The 27394-nt window shown below is 37.6% G+C and overlaps 1 protein-coding gene across 1 annotated transcript; it reads left to right on the top strand.

The window, feature by feature from the left end:
- Positions 1-327: 327 nt before the first annotated feature.
- FOXA1 (forkhead box A1) lies at positions 328-5331 on the top strand. Its single transcript, XM_075191798.1, has 2 exons — positions 328-738; positions 3092-5331. The coding sequence occupies exons 1-2, from the start codon at positions 667-669 to the stop codon at positions 4307-4309; spliced, it is 1290 nt and encodes a 429-aa protein (XP_075047899.1). The 5' UTR covers positions 328-666; the 3' UTR covers positions 4310-5331.
- Positions 5332-27394: the final 22063 nt, after the last annotated feature.

Below are 27394 nucleotides of genomic sequence, written 5' to 3'. Positions count from 1 at the left end.
TATATATATATATTATATAGTTAAACGCAATTGATAATTTATTTCACTATAAAGGTAATTTAAAAGGAAGATACTTTGGTATGCTAAAGGGCATTAGATTATAATTTATGGTATTTTGGTAAAGTCTTACTTATATATATGGTAATAGTTTCAGTTTGCCTGATAGTACCGAGATTATTTCCCGGGAAGTTTATCTTGCAGCTATGCAGTTAAAAGGCAGGAGGAGGGTGTTCCTAGGCTGTCTTTACCATTGGTTTGTTATTTGTAGTGGGGTGGATCACCTAGATACACATTTCTATACCTGGGGCCACCCTTACAGAACATTGTGCAGCGTGCGCTCCCAGGGGCGCAGGACAGGTGTAGCTGTCTGCTTTATTTTCTAAGGTACACTCTGCAGCCAGTAAATGGAGAGAAGTGACTGAGGGAGGGAGGGAAGAAGAGGAGGAGAGAGAAGGAAGAGGGAAGTCCTTTCTTTAACGTAAGATCCACATCAGCTCGCTCTGCACTCTCCCAGTTCCCCTCCTGCTGCCATTTGATTTGGGGGACGCAGCGCAGCGCTGCCTTGTCGGTGTGGTCAGCACCCATTCTTCTCATCCCCCTTCTTTTACCTCCTCCACTTCTTGGACTAGTGGGCTGAATGTTTCACACGGGCTCTTGAGATCCAGGATGTTAGGAATTGTAAAAATGGAAGGACATGAGACAACCGACTGGAGCAACTATTACCAGGAAACCCAAGAGGTAAGAGGGGGAATTCCTAAAATCTTGAAGGTCTTTATATTGATTGTCGCTTAGTAAAAGCGCAGCCCAGCTGCTGCAAACTTTTTTGCCTGTCGAAGACATTCCTTTCACATGTCCTTCAATAACTTGCAGAAGTTTTAACATCCGATCTACTGTCCAGGGTCCATAAGACCCTAAAAGCTGAATTACTTTAGAAATAAAGTGAGAGGTGGAACCAGTTTCTCTGCTGCATAGCATCTAAAAGTTTATCCCCTTGAGGGATCTTCTTTTAGAACGTTGGGATTGTTAGATGCCCCTAATCATATTCTTACTTAGCGTCCCCTTCAGATACACATACCTGAGACATAGGTGTAAATATAGATCATATGGGGCATTACTGGTCTGTTATTTATAAGGCGTATCAGGTATTTTGGGTCTATGCAAAAAAAAAAAGGATTCATTTAATGTTATGAAAAAGCATATATATGACGAAACAGATCATCATCACCATTTATATAGCGCCACTAATTCCGATAGGAACTTGATTAAGGTTGTACATATTATTTTATATTAGCCCTTATAAAGGACTTAAGAACAACTATGTTAAGCTGTCATACCATCATCTAGGGTTACAGAAAGTGGCAGTGTCCACGCAGTACGCAAGGTATTTTTCTAATCATAGGGCTCACATGTCATATATGCGTTTTAACTCCTAATTTTATGCCTTGGGATAATCCAATTAAAATATCAGACAAACCCAACGTGCTTATTGTAGTCATTCTTCAAGATTGACCTAACTTGGTTAATGTGATATGTGAGCTACTTTGGTGGCAATTCAAGCGGACTGACAGAGAAATAACCTGATATTTCTATTGTACAAGATAGAGTGTAGTCTAAAGTATGCCAAACTTTTCTCATTGGAAAATCCACACCAATATTTGACTGTCTGCCTTGATTACAATTGAATCAATTTGACGTTATACACTTCTCTACGTTGTCAGTCTTACCCCCCCCCCCCCCCCAAAAAAAAAATTGGAAAGAGTAATTAATATATAGTACATACTATTGAATCCTTAGCACTAGAGCTCTTGAGCCCCCTATGTATTTTCCTTAAAACTAATTGTTACAATGACAATTTATTATACAGCGATATGGCCAGGTCATATTCTCAATAATTAGACCTCATTGTCACAACTCCATATTCTTTAGTCCATTAAATAGCAAGGAACTAGTATTGTTTAGGTTAACTGAAATACAATAGGATATTTTGTTTAGCTCCTAAATTGAACAATGTCTAATGAACATTTATCTGAAGTTTAGAGATTACATTGTATACTTTGGAATTAGTTAACAATAGAACATTCTATGCATATACGTATTGTTTAGCTAACACACAAGGTGGAAAGTAGGTAACTGGATAGGGTTAGATCTCAGTAAAAAAAAAATGAGCAACTGGGGCGGTCATTCGGTCATTTAAATTTGTGACATGGGAACGCATTTAAGATACAAATAATTTAGGTGGATTTATACACCTGTTTGTATTCGATTCTTTTAGTTATAATTGTTAGTAAACTTGCCAATAGTAAAGTTGGTATCCTATGGACATATAACTTTGTATAGCAAAGAGTATATCGTTTATTTTTTTTTCCTAATAGATTTAGGAAATGTCAAGGAAGTGGAGTGGGCAAATAGTTAGACATTTTACATTGTATTACAGTCCATGAATGAACATATTGATTTGTTATATTGTAAACAAAAGGAAAAACGATAAACAGACAATAAAGCTGTTTATCTGAACGCTAATGTTGGAATCGTGTGCTTTGCTGAATAAAATAATTAATGAGCATCCAATATCTCGATAGGTGATGTATATTGTATAACACTAAACACTCATTTGTGGTCATCTCCATTTATTGGAAATGTTACTGAATTTTTTGTATCTACGAATATAGCGAACTATTATGTGTTCTTTCAGTGTGTTAATTGTTAACAAATAATAACATAACATAATATGACAACAAAACTGTTGTTTAGTTGTCGAATTATGCAAATATCAGATAATCAGATTCAATTGGTTCTTAGTTACGTTGGGTGAGAGCAGTTCCTGACAGTTAAATGTCCCGCAGTGAGTATAAGGTTTCAAGCAGGTTTGGGAACCTGAGGCTCGGCCTGTCGCCGTGGAACTAGAAGTCCCAGCATGGAAACTTTCAGTTCTAAAAAAAGAGCTGTAGAGTCAGATCAGCTTGCCTAATTCTACGTTACCATATCGTAGTACCAGACTCAATGTTACACATATCCTGTAGCTATGATAAATATATATATATACACACGTTTGAAGTGAAGTGTTCTTGACAATATGTTTATGTCTTACCAGGCATATTCCTCTATCCCGGTCAACAACATGACCCAAGGATTGGCATCTATGAACACTTACATGACTATGAACCCCATGAGCTCCAGCAACAACATGACATCGGGCTCATTTAACATGTCCTATGCCAACTCGGGACTAGCACCAGGCCTGAGTCCCAGCGGCATGTCTGGGATGGGTGCTGGATCGTCCACAGCAATGAACGGGATGGCATCTGGAGTGCCACCAATGGGTACCGCTCTCAGTCCCACCAACATGAACGCAATGTCAGCCCAACAAGCCTCAATGAACAGTCTGAGCCCTTATTCCAGCATGAACTCAGGAATGAGCCCAATGGCTTATGCTCCTTCCAACATCAACAGGACCAGAGACACAAAAACCTTTAGGAGAAGTTACCCCCATGCCAAACCCCCCTACTCCTACATCTCATTAATTACAATGGCCATTCAGCAGGCCCCAAGCAAGATGCTGACTCTGAGTGAGATCTACCAGTGGATCATGGACCTTTTCCCTTATTACAGGCAGAACCAGCAGCGGTGGCAAAACTCCATCAGGCACTCTCTGTCCTTCAACGATTGCTTCGTTAAGGTGGCCAGATCCCCAGACAAACCTGGCAAGGGCTCTTACTGGACATTGCACCCTGACTCTGGGAACATGTTTGAGAACGGGTGCTATCTCCGCAGGCAGAAGCGGTTTAAATGCGAGAAGCAACTGGGGGGTAAAGGGGGGCAAGATGGCAGGAAGGACCAGTCAGGTCCCTCATCCCCCTTACACCGGGTGCATGGCAAGTCCAGCCAAATGGACAGCAATTCCTCCATATCTAACCAATCCAACAGTCCACAGTCTTTGGAGCACAATGTTTCTAGTGGAGACCTAAAGCCACAGGTAGCAGGAGGTCCATCTCCTTTATCCTCTCACTCTGTTCACACATCTCACTCTTTAGTCCATGAGTCCCACATCCACATGAAAGGAGATCCACATTATTCCTTCAATCACCCGTTTTCCATCAACAACCTAATGTCTTCTTCTGAACAACAGCACAAATTGGACTTTAAAGCTTATGAACAGGCTCTGCAGCAGTATTCTTCCTATGGTGGGGCCCTTCCTGCAATGTCCCTTGGTAGTACATCTATGACTGGAAGAGGGACTATAGAAGCTTCAGCACTGGAACCTACATATTACCAAGGGGTCTATTCCAGACCAGTCCTAAACACGTCATAATTCACTCACTGTGATGGAAAAATAACATTCCCCCCTGTAAAACTCTGAAAGACTGTTACTTTATTGGCAAATTAAGACAGAAGAAGAAATAAAAACAACACGTTGTTTTAAACAAAAGAAAGAGGAAACTGCAGATTGGGGATCTTTCAATGTAATATAAAGCACAGAGGTCAACTAAGCTGCAAAGGGGTGTATTTATGTAAACTGTATATATTGCTAAATGTTTATCAATTTCTAGGCAAGTTTACATGTGAAATGGTTCTGGGCAGTAATAGTTAAAAAGGAAATAATTTGAAAACAAATATTCCATTATGCTTTTTTTTTATATACTCCAGAATTGTGAAGGACAATTGTGCTGTGAAAAAAGTTACATTTTTGCTTTCTTCAAACCAATGTCACTTTGGTGAAAGGTACTGGATCTCATATTGTTACTTGCTTATGGGAAGACGTTTTTAATGTCTGAGAATATAAAAATAATCGCAGATAAATATTGTTTTAAAACCTATGAGTAGGAGCCCGGGTGTTTGGCAGTAATGGATCCCACATTTTGTTAATGCTTCATGTAACAAAATGTACCTTTTTATTTTTTTTTTGTGTTTGTTTTGTAATTTTTATTTCTGATAGTGTTAAAAGAGAAGCATAGGTCATTTAAAAAAAAAAGGGAAAAGTTTCAGAGTGGCTGGTTAGGGTCTCTCTCTGCTAGACCCCAGCACAGAGCCCAGATATCCTATCTGGCTGTTCCCCCACATACGTCTCTAATAGTAGAATGCAGGGGCTTAACCCCATGGGATAAGCTAGACTAAGGGTTTTTTCTGTGTGTTTATTTTTATTACTTTTATTTCTTTTCGTTTAGATGATTTTTTTTTTGTTCTTCCCGAATATCCGTAATTTATTGCATGGTTTTCCCCGCTTTGGTTTCTTATTAAATGGTTTTAAATAATGGTTCAATAAAAAAAAATACAAATTGTTCAAAATAAGTTTAATTTTATAAATGTAATTGTAATTAAAATATTTTGATTTCTAAAAAGCAAAAAAATAAAAAACAACAACAATTCAGACATGAAGAATGAGTATGTCTTTCGTGCCTTGTGTAATTCGGTTACTAATTTAATGTATTCATTATAGAGCAACTACAATAATAGTAGTGTACATACACGATTGCATACATATTGTGTATATATTATATATTTATAGATATACATGCTATACGCACAAATAAATCACATGCATTTTATAATATATATATATATATATATATATACATACATACATACATTCACATGCAATACGGGTGCCTTATCATGTGTTTATGTAAGGATACATACAGAATAACGTATAGTTGATGTATCAGAATTATATATCGGGGCGGAGGAGAGTGGGTAACATTTGATATCTGTGATAGTCTATAGACAATAGACTACATAGATTGGATAAGGACTGGACGTGTGTGGAGACACATTTGGGATAGGAATAATATCAGTGAACTCTGCACAAACCTTTCCTTTAAATGCTGTGAATATCCTTAATGAAGTGGTCTTATACACATTTTATAGATAAATAAAAATAAGACAAGTCATTTGGGAGACCAGTGGATTACTAATGTGTACTAGTAATTTTATAATTAAGTGCAGGAATACAATCAGCATAAAGACAATATATGAATGCAATGACTGTTTGACAGTGTTCTCCATCAATTGATTTGGGAACGTTCTAAGTCCCCGAAGAGTAAATAGTGGTGGGGAGATTGAAAGATAGGTGAGATCATGACTGGGGTGGGATCCTGTTGAATTGCCAGATCAAGTTGATTATGGGGTTTACTATTTGCCGGGGATCCGCACATTAAGATGCCAGCAATTTATATGTATTGTGATCCTAGATAACCCTTTATAAATGGCACTCCTCCATTGACTTAATTAACCAGCAATGGCTTCATGGGGAACTGGGGACTGCGTGCATTAAATTAAAAGTATAGAATACAATTGTGAAGATAGCCACATTGTAATCCTTATAGTCAAACATCCTCTTTGTTATTACTGACTGGCGGGCCATGATGGGACTTCTAGTTCAGCGACAACTAGAGAGCTACATTTTGCGTTAACATGCCCAATAATAAATATTCATTATCTAGACTATACTTTAGATGAACTTGTTAATTTGCACAACTGAAAAAAATGCCAAAAAAAGACGACAGCTGTTTTTCCTTAATTTATTATATTACAAACAAGTGTAAACGAAATATCGCAGAGCTGATCTAATGATAGGCTGATCAGAATACTATCTGGAGAAAATTGGCAATGCAAAATTAACTTCTAGGCAAAAATAATGTAGATACTAAAAACTACTGTTTAGTTCGTGGTTGTATTTTTTTTTTTTTAAAGGTAACTGTTTTCCTTATCCTTCTACCAAAGGGGAAAATACCAGGAATATAGATGTGTATAAAACGGTTGGAAAATATATCTATCCTTTCTAAAATCCGACGACACAAAGGGAAAGCTTACTGCAACTTGCACAGGGGATAGAAAGAGCTTTCTCGTATTCTCTTTTGTCCTGTTTGGGACCCCAAGTCAACACAAGGAAAGTTGTATCAGGGTCTGTGTTTGATAACTGAGCCGTTTACTTTACGGATTTCAACTCTTATTTTATCCAGCTGAACAATTAATTTAACCCACAGAGCTTCTGGGCGCTTTGACTGATAAAAGTTCAAAGTATAATTTCTAAGTATTTGTTTTTATTATAGTATTTTTATAACACAGAAATATTTGACAACATTATGCTCCGGCCATATAGGATGAAACATTATCAAAGTAACACAATGCAAAATATTGTATTTGTATTGTATTTGTATTAAATGAATAATTTGTCTCAATTGTTTTCCTCGATCCAGATAACCGGTTAATAGGAGGATAGAACAGAGATAGATAGATAGATAGATAGATAGAAAGAAGCAAATCTACATCTACAGTATACAGGTACACATTGAAGTCACACACACAGATCCATACACATTATGACCTCTCACTGTATTTGAATATAATTGTGACGCTGCCGTACTTGTGAAGGTGAAAACAGATCTGTAGCACAGAAATATCTTCCCTCCAGCACTATGTCTGCGAATCCTTCTGTGTTCTTTAGCAAATTATCTCTCTGCAATGCGGCAATCTTCACTTATATTTCAGCTGTTACATCTGACGAAAGATATATAAATAGATAGATAATTTTACGGATAGTGAATAAATCGTTACTTGGAATAATCCCTACCAGGAATCTGCAAAATATGTAGCATGAAGATTATTATTATTATTATATTGCTTTATACTATTATTCCGATAGTGTGGGATGATTGATTGTAAACTTTTTTTACAATACAGTGGGAGCTAAGTCATATATGTTGCTGTAAAATAAAAGTGTATATATATATATATATATATATATATATATATATATATGTATATATGGATAGATAGATCTATCTATCTACATAGAGACCTATCTATCCACACACACACATATATATATATATATATATATATATATATATATATATATATATATATATATATATATGTGTGTATGTTATCGGAGACATGATGGTATTAATAATAATAATAATAATAATAATAATAATAATAATTGCGCTCCTACATCTAAAAGTTATTTTCAACATATTATAGGGAGAACAGTGACTTCATACCACCTCTCTCCTGTGATATTTTATATGTTGGTAAGTATGCCCATATAGATTTATGTTGTCATTGCCTGAGTATCATCACCGACGTCAAGTGGGCTGTCCAGTCGCAAAATAATTAATACAAACAAAAGAAACCAGCCAGGTATTTTAATTAGCTGAACTGGGCTCTAATTATATGAGATCGCATTTTCCTTAAACAAATAATGACATAGTTTTGAGCAGGCGGGTAGCTGGTGTAGTGGTAAGAGCCAATGATAGTAAATAGTGTGATGCTATTGTAGGAGAAAGGGCAGTTGTATATCAGAGAATTGTTTTATTCTCCCGCTCGCGTTGCTACTGAGATCTACATTCTATATAAGTTTTATCTTTAGTTTCACACTGTAACATTGTGCTGATATTGTACATAAGTGTTTGTGGAGTTTAATCTTAGTAGTGTGTAAAACTGGTGACGATTGCCCACACACGAGGTGCATATTAGTACATTGTTTATTTTTTTTCTCGGTATTTTCTTGTTTATTTTAATTATGTTATTGTGGGAATTTATTTATGTGCTATTATGATTAGTTGTGTCTATTCATAAACTTATATCCAAGCCATCTGTGATCTTAATTATTCAGTGACTCTCATTGTGTAATGTTTGTTTTATAGTGTTTTTTTGGACAATATACAGAACATTCTTCACATTTTGGAGTGCAATAATTAAAGGTGTGTGCTAATAGCTTTTCCCTTTTATTGCTATACTCGGTTTGTGGTGTATGAAGAATCATGGTATTAGTTTATGAGCTGTCTACAATCCATGTTACTGGTAAATATTACCTGCAGGCCCATTTAAAGTATGATTTGAATGTAGATTAATGATTTTCTTGTGTGTTTGTTTATATATGTGTATGTTGTATGCTGCTCTGTCTATGTCCATTAATATAATATAGGATCTGTTTATCAAATAGAGAAGTTGGACTTTTACCTAGCCTTTCAAATTTCCTTTCTAACTTCTCCTATTTGTTAATGTGTTGAGTATGTCATACAATATTCCATTTCAATTTCTCTTTTCCCCCCCACATTGAAGTCTATTGAAAATATAGACTTTCCTTATTTAATAACAAATCTTAAATATCACAATAAAACTACCTGCTACTAAACAATGTAATAATATTGGGCTGCACATTGGCCTAGTGGTTAGCGCGTCTGCCTCACAGCGCTGGGGTCATGAGTTCAATTCCCAGCCTTGGCCTTATCTGTGTGGTGTTTGTATGTTCTCCCTGTGTTTGCATGGGTTTCCTCCGGGTGCTCCGGTTTCCTCCCACACTCCAAAAACATACTGGTAGGTAAATTGGCTGCTATCAAAATTGACCCTTGTCTGTCCCCCTCTCTGTCTTTGTGTGTGAGTGTGTGTCTATATTAGGGAATTTAGACTGTAAGCTCCAATGGGGCAGGGACTGATGTGAATGAGTTCTCTGTACAGCGCCGCGGAATTAGTGGCGCTATATAAATAAATGATGATGATGATGATAATATGTATCAGTCTCTTAAATATTTGATCCACTTCAATGCAGCAGCAGTCGCTAGGGTGAAAGAGACTGTTCTGGAGAAATAGACCTCCTATTTTTACAGCAGAATGGGGACAGGAAAAATAACACTGTCATTGCAACAATGAGATATATATTCACCCCATGTAACTAATTTCACGTTTCTCTAACACATAATTATTTTCTAAAACAGTTTCTGTTTCTACAAAGCTTATATATACTATCTATCTTGCTTTGATTTGGTGTACACAACAGTGTGAGCAATTTGTGCTTACTTTAAAAAGAAAGTTTGACTTTTGGTGTATTTTTGCAGTGTGTGTTATTAGTGTGTTTTAGAGGAAGTTTGTGTAGTTTGCCCAGTTTTGCTTTTGTTATTTACATGTTGCATTCATAAGTTTGGATCTTTGTTTTTTTTTTTTTTTTAAGTGTAATTTTGGTTGTGCTTGATAATTTAGTCTCTTTTTAAGCATGTTTTTTCAAACACACGAACTGCCGATTGTGCTCTTTTGTTGGTATATTTTTAAGAAGGGAGGTTCATATAAATGACATCACAAAATCCAAAGATTTCGGTGGTGGCGACAGAATTGGTGAAAGTGGGATCTGAGAGCTGTGTAATAAAGATGTGTGGTATATGTGTTTATTCTACACTATTTCATAATATTGGTTTGTTTGTGTACATGTAGCTTGCATTTTGTATATTTCCATTTATTGACAGTTAGTATCTTGGTACGCTTACATGCTAGCTTCTTTCTCCTCCTATTTTCTCTTCCTACAATTTATTCTATTCATGTGTCAGTCTGTGTTGAATGAGTTTGTATGTCAATATGACAGTGGAATTTTATAGTGTTTCCTATGTTTGTGTTCGGCTGTGCATATTGCTGTCTGTCTATACCTGGGTGCAAGTATATGTAAATGCCTGTATGTCTTTCCCTTTCTCTGTTAGCTCACACAAGTCAGGGAGAGTTCACAGGTCTGGACTTTGCTCAGATTAAGGTCCCAGCCCTCTCTTTGTCACAAAGCTTTAATCAAATAGTTCCCTAAAACATCCATCTATAAAACTGAGAAATAAAAATCCCATTCTCTGTAGCCTGGGAGTGTTGTACTAAAACCTGGGTGTGTTTAGAAAAAGGTTCTGGAAACACATTATATACATATAGGCTTCCTAGTTTTATTGTAAAGGGTATGCAAAAGTCACAGATACTTAATTGCAGCATTTTAAAATTTTAGTGGTTCCATCCCCAGTTCATGTAATATGGATATTTTATACCCAAAATAAAGTTACAGCTATGCTATGATTTATTGCAGGCACTTTTTATTTATTCAGCTATTTGCCTAGTTATTATTATTATTATTGATTATTATTACATTTAAGGCACCACCAGATTTCTGTAGCACCGTACGTGAGGGTTTAGAACAGACAACAAAGTGCCAAAATTATATAAATACAAACAACAAATTGACATAATTACAATCTGCAAAATGACAAAATTATATAAGGAAAAACACTAGGGTGTATATTTACTAAACTGCAGGTTTGAAGTGGAGATGTTGCCTATAGCAACCAATCAGATTCTAGCTGTCATTTTGTAGAATGTTCTAAATAAATAACTAGAATCTGATTGTTTGCTATAGGCAGCATCTGCACTTTTTCAAACCTGCAGTTTAGTAAATATACCCCTAGGAGAGAGGGCCCTGCTTGTGAGATATTACATTTTGGAGGAATGAGTAACAAAGAATGAGTATGGTCAAATGTATCGGCACCTGACCATGCGTATATCTAAAATTTGGAATGAGAAAGAAAACAAAAACTACTAAATAATTTTTACTAAGCAAGTAATGCCAAACTGCCTGCAAGCTCTTTGGAGGCCATTGAAGCTTGTTAGCGTTTATACGGTTATTAAATATATTATATGAAGAAATATATTTAATTATTTAATATTTATTATGTCAGTAAGTCAGTTACAAGTAACAGCTTATATATCCTTCTCCCCTATGATACGAGCCCCCCATAATCCCTTTGCTGTGCAGGGCTTCTGCCAGAAGCCCTGCTGGAGAAACACAGTTTCTCCAGCAAAGAGCCTGGCCCCATCATTGGCTGATCAGCCAAGCAGGTGCTGGTTGTGTCAACTGTCCATTCCTCTTCCAGTCTATAGACTATAGGGGGCAGCCGAGAGAGGACTTCTTTGTCCACTCAGCTTCCAGTCTATAGAATAGAGGAGGGTTGTGGAGAGAATGACACATCCGATGGAGACCTGCAGTGATATTTAATAGAAACCACACCCTTTGCCAACCATGGTGCTATTATGCTAATTCTGCAGGACTTTGAGGTCACCCAGATGCATATGGGTCAGGCTGTTTAGGACTCACTAGTTCTTTTACCACACTATTTTCTAGAAATATGAGGAATAAACTGAGCAATAACTGAAAATGTTATATTATTTATGTACTTTTTTAAAATATATCGAAGCTGTAGTGATGCCTCTGATATACGTCTAGACAATCTATTTTTTTTATAGTAAAGATATAGAAAACTGATTATATTAGAATACTCAAAACATATTTCAGCTACAAGTTAATGGCAACCAAGGATTACGATCTAAAAATACAAGTGACATTAAAACTAACACCATTTATAAAATAATTACATATATTATATACATATATACACAAACATATATATTTATAGATGTAAAGTATATGTAAAGAAACTGTACAAATGTACCATAGACTAATTCTAATATTATTGCAGTTACAGTAAATACATCAAAACACCGTTTTAATTAACAACAATATATAAAATAATTTATTTAAGAAAACAGAATAATGGGGTAGGAAAAATGTAAAAAAAAATATCTCAAAAATGTAATTATTTTATAAATGGTGTTAGTTTTAATGTCACTTGTATTTTTAGACCATAATCCTTGGTTGCCATTAACTTGTAACTGAAATATGTTGCGGGTATTCTAATATAATCAGTTTTCTAGATCTTTACTGAAAAAAAAAAATAGATTGTCTAGACATATATCAGAGGCATCACTACAGCTTCGATATATTTGAAAAAATGCTTTAGGTACATAAATAATATAACATTTAAATTATTGGGCTTTTCATTAAAATATCATTAAAGGGCCATAAAAGCTAAAATACACGTTGATCCAATCTGAAAAGAGAAAGTTTCCATATTTTGACAGGTCAACAATGTATTTGCAGCTGGCGTGCTGAATTGTGGTTCTAAAAGCTTACAGACAGCAAGTTGTGTCTGTGCTTATGAAAAACACCTCTCTCAACGATCACAGTTTCATCTTAATTATTTTAGTTTCTGATAAACTCCAGGGTGGCAGGGGGAAATGTATCAAACTGAGAGTTTTCATGCGGGTTTGAAAAAACAATCAGATTCTAGTTATCATTTATTTAGTACATTCAACAAAATGATAGCTAGAATCTGATTCGTTGCTATAGGCAACATCTCCACTTTTCAAACCTGCTGGAAAACTGTCAGATTGATACATTTAACCTGTGAAATGTTTACCTATGCTTGTGAATGTTATTATATATTTAAATATGATATCTTATATTTTAGGTTTAGTTATGTTCTTTTAAAAAGGAACCTAGTTTGTCCTTAATGTCCTTTATCCTTAGGTAAATGAATCTGGAAGTTTCAAGTGATCTCCGCTTAATTCTGCAATCTGATTCCTATAAAATGAAAATGTAGCAACTTGGAAAAAAACAAACAAAATACCTACATAGTTTATCTTAAGCTACCAAAAAAGCCAAATTACTTGTCTTTAAGCTGTTTAAAGGACATTAACACTTTAGTTGAGGTTAAAATATCATCATTGTTTATTTATATCACCTGTTTGTATATTGACTTATAACACTATAAGCATTAACAATTTACAGTATATTTTTCTGAGAATTTATAAATCTGCATTAACCATCTGTTGATTTAAAAAAAAAAAAAGTTTATTATAGTCAATACTTAATATGTCTGTAAATACGCACATGATACCTTCTTATCATATGCCGTGTGATATGTTGTAAATCAAGCTAATAAATTATGTGTAAAAAGACTTCAACAGTAAATATAAATTGCATATAACTCTATGAATATACAAGAGGCATTTCTGTATCATTGGATCACTTGTTTTTTATGTTTTTTTGGCAATAGTTATTTAACTTTTACAAAGCATTTAGATGGTTTAAACATCTCGGTCTAAAATGTAATGATAGTTATGCAGGACAACACAAATAAACAACAACAATGCAATGCAACGCAACATGTTATATAATATACATATTATTATTATATTTGCAGCTGCTGTGTTTTAGGTGATTGTGAAACATGTATTTCTCATCATTGTAAAGAAAAATAAGCACATTAACTACATATGTATTGGAATGCCATGTACACATATACTCACACTGACAATTATATGTGAGCATACTAGCATTGGAAAATATGCAAACAACTACAAATAGGGGCAGGGGGAAGCTGCCCGCCTCGCCAGTCACATAGTGGACTACCTTGGGCTGGGTCACTGGACCACCTGCATTTTTTCATCTTTTAAAAAAGCTGCTGAATCGAATCTCCCCCCACCCCCCCCCCCTCCCCGGGCCAAAATTTGACAGCCCTTCCCTGACTACAAAGTCATACAACAAATACAAAATACATGAAAATATATTGTATGTTCTATGACTGTATTTTTTTTTTATCATATAACACAACAAATTTGTCAAATATTTAATTAGTGGAAATTGTGAAGAAAATATTTATAAACGTCTCATGCCACATATAATTGTGGCCCGAACAAGTGAGGAAACAGGACATGAATTTAGTAGTAGAACACAATTAATATGTAGAACATAGTCCAAGCTCCAAGTCTAACTGTATCAGAATGGAAACAGTCGTGTATCCTGAATGTAACAATAAGGATGACTCACGGTGCTCAAACCATAAAAATGGAGTTGAACAATCCCCTGTAGCACTATCCCAAAAATTATGACTACTTAATATATATATATATATATATATATATATATATATATATATATATATATATATATACACATACATACATACACACACATACATACATACACATACACGATTTGTTTACAAAGCCTCTGACCTGTTTGGCCAATCAAGCAATACTAAAAGTGTCATGTGATCTTATCATGTGACTTATATTCACCATATGATTACTAAACTGAGTACAATAAATTACTAAGATTTTGGATAAATTCCTGCCAATTACATTCATGATTAATACCATGAGAGTCCAGTGCACCAAATAAGTGCATCCCATAGATTTCACATTGAAGTAATTGTTTCTTAAAATCTCTTCATCTTAACGAGCGATGAATCTTTTCATGTGCGGTAAATATAAATTTACTCGGTAAATGATGAATGATGGTCAGCATTACTATAGTGCTTTGTCATAGGATAGTACTTTTCTTGTTCAGTGCCCTTTATATTACAATGTTCACTAATAGCACTTTAATGTTCCCCCATTTTGATTTTCCATTGACATGTAGAGCAACCTATATAGATTTTTAGAACAGTTATTAAATATAGGACAAATTATATAGAACAGTTCAGAATTTATTTAAAAAATATTTACTTGCCAGGGGGTGGGTGGCATATGAGCCCTGGGTCAACTTTTATTAAAAGTTTTGGCCCGGCATCCGACTGGCATGGTAGTGGTTGATATAGACATGGGACGTCTATCCCTATACAGCATTGGTCCTACACAGCTCTCATAGCCTATGGGAGTCCCATAGGACCAATATTGTGATGGTGAACAATGAGGCCACAACCAATAATATCTGGCTGGTCAGATGCCTGCAGAAGGAATCCAATAAGAGCATAGTTGCCAAGTCTTCCGGAATGTCCAAGAGACTCCCGAATTTTTTAGAGTTCTCCTGGACTCTCAGGAGGGCATGGCAATCTCCCGTATTCAGCTCTCTTCATTGGTGAAGTGGGTGGGGGAAGGGCTCAAGGTGTCACCCTGGCCCCACCCACTGCTATGATAGGCCAAAATTATCAAAGAATAGCAGGGGTGGGGCCTAACAACACAATTTGTGTGGCCACGCCCCCATGACGGAGTTCCCTCCTGGACAGCTGCTGCAAAAGGCGGCAAGTAGGAATAAGATCCTTTGTTGATAGGTAGAACACTACCAAAATTAGGGCATATTTATGAGAGAAAGATAAAAATATATCACATTCACCTTTACCTAGGTAAACGGATGTTTAGTATTTTCATATATTAAATTTAGATTTTACCGTTAAAAATACCATTTCCTGTGATGTGCTGATTATATATATCCTCTATAAAATGGTTGTTGTTTAACTTACATGAAACTTATTTAAATAAAGTTTATTTGTTTTGGTACTTGTTAATTATACGGATTCACAGTTGGTCATCAGTGCTACGCTCTTTCTACTACTTTGACAGTATTCAAATCATCTGCTGTCATTCGCTGACTTAGACTTTGGAATAAGCGATGCTGATGGCATCCATAAGATTATTTCTGTATTCTGTTCTGGTAGCACCATCTAAGGATATTGTTACCAGAAGAGGGAGTACCGCCTCAATGCTCGATAAATAAACTCACCCAGTGGGGATTATGGCCAGAGTAACCTCCTTAATATATAGAGCAAAGTACAAACAAGCCATATGTCAGTGACAACACTTGTTTTCTCCAGTACCACTTCTTAAGGATAGGCCGCTAATCAAAGGACCAGTGCTGTGTGCTTGCCCCATGGCTAAAATTGTACAGCTAACCCTTACCATTGAGGGGCTTTAACCACCAGTTTTCTAAAGTGGTGGACGTAAAGGTGACCCTGTGTATCAGTGCAATCTCTCACAGAGCTCTATTGTACTCATATGATATATGTGACAGGAAGACATCATAGTTTGTAATCTAGGTTCAAAAATTAGCACATGTTCCACTAAACAGGATCATACAGTTAAAACCCGGGAAGCATGATCGCCATTAGCTATTAACGGGATCTGCTGCAGATTCATCCCACAACATCCTAAAAAGCTGGCTTGACTCCCAGAAAAAGCGTTCATCGGCTGTAACAAGTAAAGTTTCCATGACTTCAACTTACGTTGTCTGTCAATTAAAAACACACCATGGATGGAGCCAATGCTGACTGATGATGTCACCCTACACCGTTCACCGGCCTATCCCCCACTTTGTTACGGCTAAATTACTGTGCATATCCGCCAATATTTATACTCAGCAACTGCCAAACAGCACATTCGCACAAATCCTATTTTTTATAGTTAATAATTAGGCAATGACAATGTGGTACATTTCTAACTTTTTTCTTTTAATTAATGCAAAGAAAAAATATCACACACTTGTAACGCAAGAAACATTTTGAAAACACAACAACAACAAAAAGCAAATGGTGCTTTCAAAAACTCATTGATTTTTATGCATTTTAGGTAAAATATACATCATATGTATCCACGATTCAGTCCCTTTAAGAAAATTCTTCTTACAAATGAACCCTAATTTAAAAGTTGAAAGTCATTTTCTATCCTATCAAATATCAATCCTGATGGGTCAATTGTCTTTTCATTTTATTGACAGTATTTTTAAGTCATAACAACTGCTGCATATCCCCCTCCAGTAAGCCATTGAGGGAACATAACTCAGTAAGAACCATCTGTTACTTACTAGTTAGATTGTCGGATATCTAATAGTAAGGTGATAATAAGTATAGACTCTACAGCTTTAATCCACACTGTTTTAGCCTAAGGCAAACACTCCCAAGGGGTGATGACATATGACCTTCATACTCAGGTACACTTACACCCCCTTTTAAAGTTTACACATCATCTACATACAGTGTACACAGTCATTTTGTGGGAACTCATCCCACTGATTCACAAGGAACAAGTGAAAACAAACACAAAGTCTATTTTGCCAATAGTTCCTAGTATCATAGTTGTCTACTCTCCGGGGAAGGTCTGGGAGACTCTTGAATCCCTGGGAGTCCTCCCAGGAGAGCAGGGCAAGCTCCTGGGTTCCGGCCTAGTTCATTAAGTTAACTTGTGGGGGTGAGGCTTAGCAACGCTATCCACGCATCATCTCGCACCCCCCCCCCCCCCCCGCTGTAATAGGGTAAAATGGTTGACAGATTAGGGGCGGGGCTACGGTATGTGTCCCACTTGGCCATGCCCCCCAAAAATTGCCAGTGAGATCTCCCCTCCCGGAAGGGAGTACTCAAAAGTTGCCAAGTGTGATTTATAGGCCAACAAAATGATTGCCTTGGCTATTTGTAAGTGATGGGTAAATGTTAATACTTTTCTTACAAAACTATTCAGCATATATTTTTGAAAGCTCTGCGATCACCTAGGCAGGGCAAGAATTATCTATTCTGCTTGGCTAATCTGACTTTATGCCACTATATACTCAATAACAGAACAACACTTGTGCCTATAGGATAAATGACATATTGATATATTGAGCCGCAGTTGTAAAACAACATTAGCTAAGGTGTAATACATTAGTGATGTCATAAACTTTACACTTATTAAGCATCGCATTGTTTAGCACATTTACTAATACGTTACTAGCAGTGAATTGATGACTTTATTGTATGAATTTTATTGTAGAGTGGAACTGGAAATGAGAGGAGTCATCCAGTGTCAGCACTAATTGCTGCACTTCATGGACAAGGTGATGCATTTTATTACATTCATTGTCTGACTTGTCCTTCTACAGCAAGTGAAATACAAGGCAGGGCAGGATAAGTACAATATAAACCATTTCTTTTTATAAGACCGTGAGACGTAAATGGTTCTTATGCAATTAAATGAGCAAATATATAAAGTGTATCTGCCGCTACAAATTATAATAGTCTGATGCAGTGTATTATATAACATAATTATCTATAATAGTTCTATTTATAAGAGCGACTCTTACTTTGCTAGTTACATTTTTTCGTCTTTGTCCCTCCTTTCCAGCTTGTATTTTCTGTGTAATCTCAGTGGGTCCAGTATAAAAATAAGACGCAGGAAACAGATTTAGCAGAAATTTTCCTAGTAAAAAAGAAAGATGGTCCCGGCTAAAGTTTTGGAAGACCATGGAAATCATATAACAGTTAATTTAGATTTACTCACAATTATCTAGACAAATAGTAATTCATGTTTAAAGACAAAAGAGTACATTTATATAGGGAAGACATGTAAACCTGATCCCCATACAGAAAATATTACTGGTATCTATGAGAGTAGGACTTAACCTGATGACTGACACTAAATGGATATTGCAGTTACCTTTCATAAAACACATTAGAAGGGACCCTCTGTCTTTTTTTATTACTACAATTTAGTAGTAGATGTTGGGCCTGATTCATTACGATATGCGCTGTATTTTATGTAAAATCGCTCTGCGCATGTCCAGAACTAGATCAAACACCAGTGAACGCAGCAACGTCCAATTCATCTTCATGCGCAAAGGACCCTTACTACAACCTTCAATTTCAGGGGCGAAACGGGAGGGCACTGGGTGTATTCCCGTAGTCAATGTACAGTAGCGTCCAATTCAATCTCTTTGGGCATCTCAAAGGAACATGATTTTCACTTGTATCACTTGCACCAGCTACAGGTCTGGTGTAAGTGCTGTTTACTAGTGATGACGGCCAGAGCTGGAATTTAGACCTCATGGGTCCCTAGGCAAGATACTGGTTTGGGGCCCCCCCTCCCTGAAACAATCCATAGCACTATATTTTTGTAGCATATCATATACCCCTGTAGTTGAGTAGAAGGGAAGCTATGTGCCACTGCGTAGTGGCGGTACGCTGCCAAAGGAGGTGTGGCCATGCCATTGGGGGCGTGGCTTGCATCGTTGGGGGGCGTACCTAACATGTGAAAAGAGCTAGGCCACCCTCCTACAGATAAAGGCACCCCTAAATAATTACAGAGCAGTCATGTTTTTTAAGTAGTTGGGTCAAAACAACTTAATAAGTATTTAAGTCAGGACAGAAATACTTACTAAGTTGTTTACAAACATAATGCACATAAATCCAAGGATGTTCCCCTTGTCACTTTTATTCCTCTATCATCACACTGTGCCCCTTCACATCACCTGTGTACCCCTTCACATCACCTCTGCGCCCCTTCACATCAACACTGTGCCCCTTCACATCACCTCTGTACCCCCTTCACATCACCTCTGTGCTCCTTCACATCACCACTGTGCCCCTTCAAAATTTTGTTTGAAACAACTTGTTTCCCCTTTATCATAGTGCCATTGTGCCTCGGTTAGTTTGCTTACCTTCATATAGCTTTCTCATCTTCTGTTTTGTTTTCTCTTCTCACTTGTCCTGTCGAGTGCGCCGCTCCTCTCCGCTTCGCAGTGAGTCTTCTCTGAATATGATGTCGGGCGTGAGGACGTCACACGGCGTGAGTCACGCCCGATATTCTGAAGAATGCAACGGCGCAGGGAGGAGGGGAGGAAGCTACCGGGGGCTGCTGCAATTCTGTGATTTTTTTTTTGTGTTTTTTTTTTTTTTAAATCTGGTCCTAATAATGGCTGTTTGTATCCTAGAATGTGTTTACAATCAGGAACAAATGTAAAAATGCATTTTATGTACAGTATCCAGTAAGAGCATCCTAGTAAAAGCATTTTACGGAAAAAAATAAAACAAAAAAAACTTTTTAAATTTTTTGCTGTTTTGTCATTAATCACTATTATTAAAAGGTGACATTAATTGAATAGTTTTTTCTGTGCATTCTTTTGGGACTTTATATTCCACATACTGTATGTATTGGATGGATACCCGTATTTACCGACAGATAAATGTTTATATCCGCTGCTTGCTGAACACGGACATGCGTGTGCCCAATGTACATGCGTTTAAAAAAAATGCACATTACGTTTGTTTTGCGTTCCTTGATGAACCAGGCCCGTTGTGTCATTTACAAAGTCCACCAACACCTCTGCTCAGCTTGTTCTCCTCTGCAAACACCACAACCATGACTGAGCTCCCATGTGCTTTGGCAGAAATTCAGGCTCGCAGCAGGATCAAATCCATGTGCCTTGTCCATTTTGCACTTTCTAAATGCCTTCTATTTCAGTTTGAACGTTGTATGTAGCAATTGTGGGGCCAGGATACAAAGCAGCACCCTTAGTCTGTCACCATTAATGGCCGTATATAAACAGCGGTGCAGAGATGGAAGATGTCTATTATGGTCCTTTATAAACGGCCCAACAGTAAGAAGGAGTTTTACCTAGTAAGAACATACAGTCAATAATATGTAATATTGAGTATTTTTCTCTGAACAACATATTCTGCATTCATCATTACAGCATTTTATGTTATCATCAACAGCCAAAGTGTAAATTTAGAAGTGGTGGTAAGTGAATGGGATTTGATAGTCTTACAATCAAAGCAGTAGGAGCTGTAAGGCGTACCACCGTATACCCCCCACTATTTAGCATTAAAATGTTTTTCATTGTGAGAACCATACAAGACATACAACAGTCTGAATAACCTATGGATAAGATATTATCTGCAACAGTGGATAAATAGAACCACAGGCCTTGGGCAGTTCTAAAACCATATATCCACATTCCATAATTAAGTAGTATATTTACTAAACTGCAGGTTTTGAAAAAGTGGAGATGTTGCCTATAGCAACCAGATACTAACTGTCATTTTGTAGAATGTACTAAATAAATGAAAGCTAGAATCTAATTGGTTGCTATCGGCAACATCTCTACTTTTTCAAACCGGCAGTTTAGTAAATATACCCCTAAGTCTGAAACAGGCACAAACAGTGCAAAGCAATAAAACAGAGAGAAGAATATAATATTGAGTTCCAACCACTACAGTTAGGCCACATACCCACTGTCATTTTACTTATATTTGCATGTGATATGCGTTTTATTTCGGCAGTGGCAGAAATGGAGCAAGTAGCGTTATTAGAAATGCTCCCAAAATGCAACAGAACTCAATGGCAATAGAAATGCCAATGGGTATGGGAAAACTAGAAACAAAAATTTCTGGAGTCAGATCCATTTAACATGCATATAAAGCTGTGATAACGCACCATGAAATTAGACTCTTTAACCTGGTATTTCTACAAGCCCAACATTATGCAAGTGTAGTGATTAGGTCCTTCTCTCAGGCTACTTGGGACAATTCCATGGACACCTTCCTCATCCAGAAATCGCCCACCCGTGGTGCTATATCCATGCATTATAAGTTCCTTCAACCTCTCTTAGACTATGAGGTTTTGAACACGGGATTGGGTCAATGGCGGGAGCGTTTCCTACATTTAACGACAACATTTTTACTTAACCTCCTGACAAATGCTAATTAACTCTTACCTGCGTTCACCTATGTAGAATCGTCACTTAATGTTTATCATAGAACTTACCTGTCCCCGTCCCGCCAATTCAAAATAGGCCTAACATCGGACCATCCATGTGCCAAATGTGGCTCGCCCATGGCGGACATTGCTCAGTGCTTCTGGGCTACCATCTGGAGGTTCACTAATGATTATTTGGTGGACTATATTCCTTTAATAGATGAATGGACCATTTTAGGCATACTGCCTAAAGACTTTAAGGTCTCCAAGCGCTGTAGGAAACTGCTGGTGGCCGTATCGGTGGCCGCTAGGAAAGTATCCTCCATATGTGGGTCCAGAGACTGCCCCTTGCCCCCTCACTGTTTATGGAAAAGCTGTATCATATCTTCCGTATGGCTTGGGTGGAGGCCTCAGTGACGAAGGAGAAAAATATCCAGGCCGTGTTCCAGGTGTGGGAAACATTCATTGACAAACTGACCCGCTGAAATGCAATAGAACTTGCTTTAAAGATACTGTATGGTACCAGGCTAGGATGTGTGCCGATGATCCGCTGATTATCCTTCCATAGTATCACCACCACTGCGTTGGCTCCGTAGGATCTGGGCCATATGTTTTCTGCCAAACCATATCTGTCATTGTGCCTTAATATTGTTCACTAATGTCCAAGCGACTATAGCTGCTGCTGTTGGTTTTTTCTCTCTGCTGTATACTGTAATCATCATGAATAATATCTTTGACTGTTCTATGTATTTAGACATGTTTTACTATAAAGTGTTTTTTTTTCTAAAAAAATGCATATAAAATGCATTGTAAACAGTGCTAATGAGTATGAGGCCTTATACAAGTAAAAGAAACATAAGGTAATAAGTAGTATCCTTCTAAATGCTGAAATTGTTATCTTTATTTTAGAAAATAGTGCTTTCCAGCACAGGTGTATTAATACATTTGCAGTCTAGGGGGAGATTCATTTCAAGGCAATGCGACTCCAGAGACACCCCAACGTGATGTCCAGCAAGAAATCATTGCTCACTTTTGCTCGCACCCCACAGAGGCGCGCAGATAAATGGGCGGAGATACCGTAGGTGGCAATGTGCATAGTTGGACATCGCAGTGATGTCCGGCAGCACATGGGGATGAACTGAATCTCCCCCTTAGAATGTGTTTAAGGGGTTCTTGAGAAAGGTATAGGGTATGATCTTTATCTACCAAAGTGAAAATAGGCTGTTAATTTTCATTAGCTGATTCACTGATGATGAAATAGAGGAAACAATAGTCTGCCATGGAGGCTTAGTTAAAAATCCTGGTAAAGTAGTCAGTGAACACCAGATTTCACAACAAGTCAAAATCATATAGTACACTTTATAATAAATAAATATAAAAGAACAAAAAAGTAAGAACATGGTAAAAATGACATAACATAAAATCAAATTGAATAATGCAATCAAAGGAAAAATAAAATCTCATTTCTTTTCATCTATACAATGACTCCTCTCATGTAAGTTAGTTTTCAGGATAAGAATGCACAATAATCACCCCCTTCACATCAAAAGCAGTTACCAGGTTAGATGCCCCTTTCATTTGGAGGGAAAGGAAAAGCCACTCATGCTACGCATTCCCCTATATAACACTCCAAGAGGATTGAATTCATTATCTCCAGTAACATAATTGTGTTGCCCTGTGAAAAGAGCAAACGTAACACTTGTTCAGGAGAAAGAAAAAAAAAAAAGAGGTAGAAATTTAAATCGAAACAGTGACGGGCAACAAAAGACAAATGAGAAAAAAAAATGTTTGACAGTTGTACAGACCTGCACAAAAAAAGGATATAAAGCCGTTAGGACTGGGGGTATTGCACACCAAAAATGAGTCCGATACTAGAATTTTGTGTTATTGTAGACTTATCACTGGAAAGGCTTAGGGGCCTATTTATCAATGCTTTCCCCCCTGTTAAATCCCTGAAAACAACAGTTTTTGAGATTAACCACTAAATTGCTATTTATGATTGTAGCATCGCAGCAGATATCTCAGATATCTGCTGCTTTGCATCTCTTATTGTTTTATTAAGCACTCCCCATAACAGTGTACGGAGAGTGCTCAGTAACGCTATTTAACAATGTACGAAAATTAACTTTAAATAATGTTAATGTACGTCAGCCCAAGCTGGTGTATATTAACTTAATTGAAAAGTTTCACTGCCGTCAGCTCTGCTCCGAAGAGCAGAGCTGGACAGTGCATGTGTGGAGGGATTAGTGATCCCTCCCTGTCACATGACCCAACGTCTTTCAGTCCAGATCTCTGTGCGCATGCCCGAGCTTTTCGGTCGGGGCAAGCGCACAGGGATTCAAAGCAAGCCGGAAACCACATTGCAAAGGACCGCAAACAAAGAGCCCGTGAAAGGTAAGTGTAATACTTCACAGGAACAGCCGTTTTTCGAAACGGCTGTTGCTGTGTTGATTTTTTAATAAATAATCTATCTTCGTGACTGTGTGCTTGAGCTCTGCTACCAATCCATCCCATCTTCACGCTCGCTGTCTGGCTCTCTCCTCAATCCAACACTCTCCTTACCATCATAGCACAGTTACTAGTGCAGACCCTGCTGTCTTGACCATGGTTTACTTAGGAACGATGCTGCCTATACCGTGTGCTGGGGCAGCAAATTTATGGGCTGACTTAAATATCTCTCTGGCTGCAATAAATACGCAGCTCCGTTTTCAGATGTTCCAGCAGTTTTTACCTTCACTCACATAACAACTTTCTATTCTTAGTTCTGCAAAATCAGCACAGTAGACTATAAGCAACAATATAAAAATGAATTGTTTATAGACATTATTTAGATTTGACCCTTTTATCTTGGAATGATAATTTAAGAAAGGTATGCAGCTTATCCTATATCTTATAACAATGGGTGGACACTGGTGTCCCCTCCAAGCTTGCCAGTGTTTTAAATTACTTTTCGGGAGTTTTTCTGCTGAACCGGTGTATCTGAGCACATAATGTATTATAGTGTATAGTGTTACGACAGACCTTGGACCACAAACAATCTCAATCAAGTTTACTGCATTTGACTTGAACATATTTTTGCATTTTTATTCGTACTTGTCAACTCTTCCTGAATGTCAGGGAGACTCCCTGAAATAGGGGTGATCTCCCTGATCAGTCTGGCATTCTCCCTGATGCTAAGCCAGTGCAAGACGTGGTTGGCTTCGCCATCTGTGGCATGATTATGAAGTTCAGAAATTGTGTCCTATGTCCATGTATTGAAGCCTATGGAGGTGACCATTTTCATGGAGACCAAGATTTAATCAAAGACTGACAGGAAAGACAACATGACTTCAGTAATGGAGACAGATATGTAAAAGACATTCCAGTCCCTAGAGATTCATTAGCTGCTTTTCTTTAACGCATAGTTGCCTACTCTCCCAGAATGTCCTGGAGACTCCAGCATTTCTGGGAGACCTCAGGGCAGGGCAGGTTCTCGCCCCTGCAATAGCTAAGTGGCGGGGGGGGGTGGGGCAAATATTGTGTCATCTTAGCCCCACCCCCTGCCAAAATAGGGACAATCGTTTAGGGGCGGTGCCAAAGTGATGCGATTCATCAAGCTCCGCCCCTGCACGCCCACCTCCCCCGGGATCTCCCTGAAGCCAATGAGGAAAAGTTGGCAAGTATGTTTTTATTACTCCTCGTCAATAAATATTAAATTAAAAGGTCCATAGAATAGGAATAGGTGTGTAGAATTGCATTTAACATGCAGTAAAAAAGAAAATTGTGTGTAGTTGCTCAATATTATAAAATAGGGACAATTTCATGGACAAATATTTCCTTGGACTAACCTGAGACTTTCCCTGGAAACTCTGCCATTGTACACTGTGCTGTGAATGGAGAAATCCAAATTATAGATCATATATCAGTACATTAATAATACACTTAATACACAGTATACAGCACTTTTATCAACCCCTACAGGGCCAAAAGCAGGACAAGTGGTGTTCAAGGTTCATGCGGTATTTGATAAACAGGCTATTTGTATAGTCACTTTAGTCCCTATGAAAATCTATGATGTCGACTCTTAACTCAGTCTGTGCTACGTTTAATACATGTCCAATATTTTGCTTTAACCAATCAAGTAAACCCCAGTGTACGTGCGCTCAGTAGCCATGGTGCCAGCTATGCTGATCTTTATGATGTTAGAGAGTGGCAGTCCACTACCTAGCACATTATAGCAGGTCTCTCTTTTGTCTTAGCACAGAAGAAGAGGAGCTAAGTGTGGAATACTCATGGGGCAGACCGGTAGGCGAGTGTCAGTTCCGGGGACAAGCAAACGTAATGTTCCCTGATAAGGCTAAAGAAGGATTGTGCTATTACAGGTGCATGTGATTCATCCAGGAACTGTGTATATTGTTATATGACAAGGGAATGTGATTCATCCAGGTCCTGTGTATAACCACTGTGTAAATAATTTCCTGGCACCAATAATTTTTTATTAGTTGTGTCTGTACACCACTTCACCTGCTTCATCTGTCATCTACATCATACTACGTGTGCAGGGACATCTGTTTAACACATTAACCCATATACCATGGAATAACAAAAAGAGACTGAGCCAAAGGGCATCACCCAATAGGTGAGATGATAAACCACTACTGCATCACATCCATGCAAACAGATTACAGGATTACACTACATCAAGATTTGGCATGGGGAACTGACTGCACCCCTTGTTGTGTTACGTTTGAAGCAGGGGATATTTTATTGACAAATGACTTACTGAAACATCAATAAGGGGCTTTTATAAAAACTGACACCCAGGATAAACCATTGTAAAGGATAGCAATAAATGAGAAATGTAATTCCATTTTTCTAAGTTGCGCTAGAAAAATGACACTTAGGGGGAAGATTCAATTCAGCGTGATGTACTGCCAGACATCATGTGATGTCTTGCCGCCGATTATGGTCAAGAATCTCTGCCCGTTTTTTTTCGCACCTCTGTAGGGTACGAGGAAAAATGAGCGAGGATTTCCGGACATCGCCTCGGAGTGTCTCCGCGGACTGTTACTCAGTATGTTGCGTTTAATCTCCCCCTTACATTCTGATTGTTTGCTATGGGTTGCAGCAAATTTTGCTTCCCATGAATAAATCATTAAACTCACAACATTCAGAGATGCTTTCTTCAAGATTTGTTGCTTGAATATGGCAATAAATCATTATTTTTCATATTTATCTATCCTCTTTGCACGCTGTTTAAAGTGCACTCGCCTCAGTCAGTGGAGGCAGCCATTGTATGGGCTGAACCAGGGGCACTGAGAGGGGGGGGCCGGAGCAGGTACCGAGGCCTTGGCCTGTCTGTATTTTGGAAGTGGCCACACAACCCTTGGCCGTCTATGGAAGGAGCCCCAATAAGTTGCTGTACCGAGGCTCGAAATCCAGGGGAGCAACGGAGGCCCCAAGTATATTTACATTACACTGAATAATGACTAAAGTACATTTCAAACATAGAAAATCAGCACTTTCATATTGTGAATGTGCAAAGTATGATTCACCT

The sequence above is a fragment of the Mixophyes fleayi genome, chromosome 12, assembly GCF_038048845.1.
Source record: "Mixophyes fleayi isolate aMixFle1 chromosome 12, aMixFle1.hap1, whole genome shotgun sequence".
NCBI lineage: Eukaryota > Metazoa > Chordata > Amphibia > Anura > Limnodynastidae > Mixophyes > Mixophyes fleayi.
Note: the sequence above shows the minus strand (reverse complement) of the source record. Positions and strands in the feature narration are given on the sequence as shown.

What these genes read in the sequence shown, in the direction of transcription:
- FOXA1 (XM_075191798.1), top strand. Translation starts at nt 667, where the DNA reads ATGTTAGGAATTGTAAAAATGGAAGGACATGAGACAACCGACTGGAGC. An exon ending in ATTACCAGGAAACCCAAGAG is followed by an intron (nt 739 to 3,091) that starts GTAAGAGGGGGA and finishes ATGTCTTACCAG; the next exon opens with GCATATTCCTCTATCCCGGT.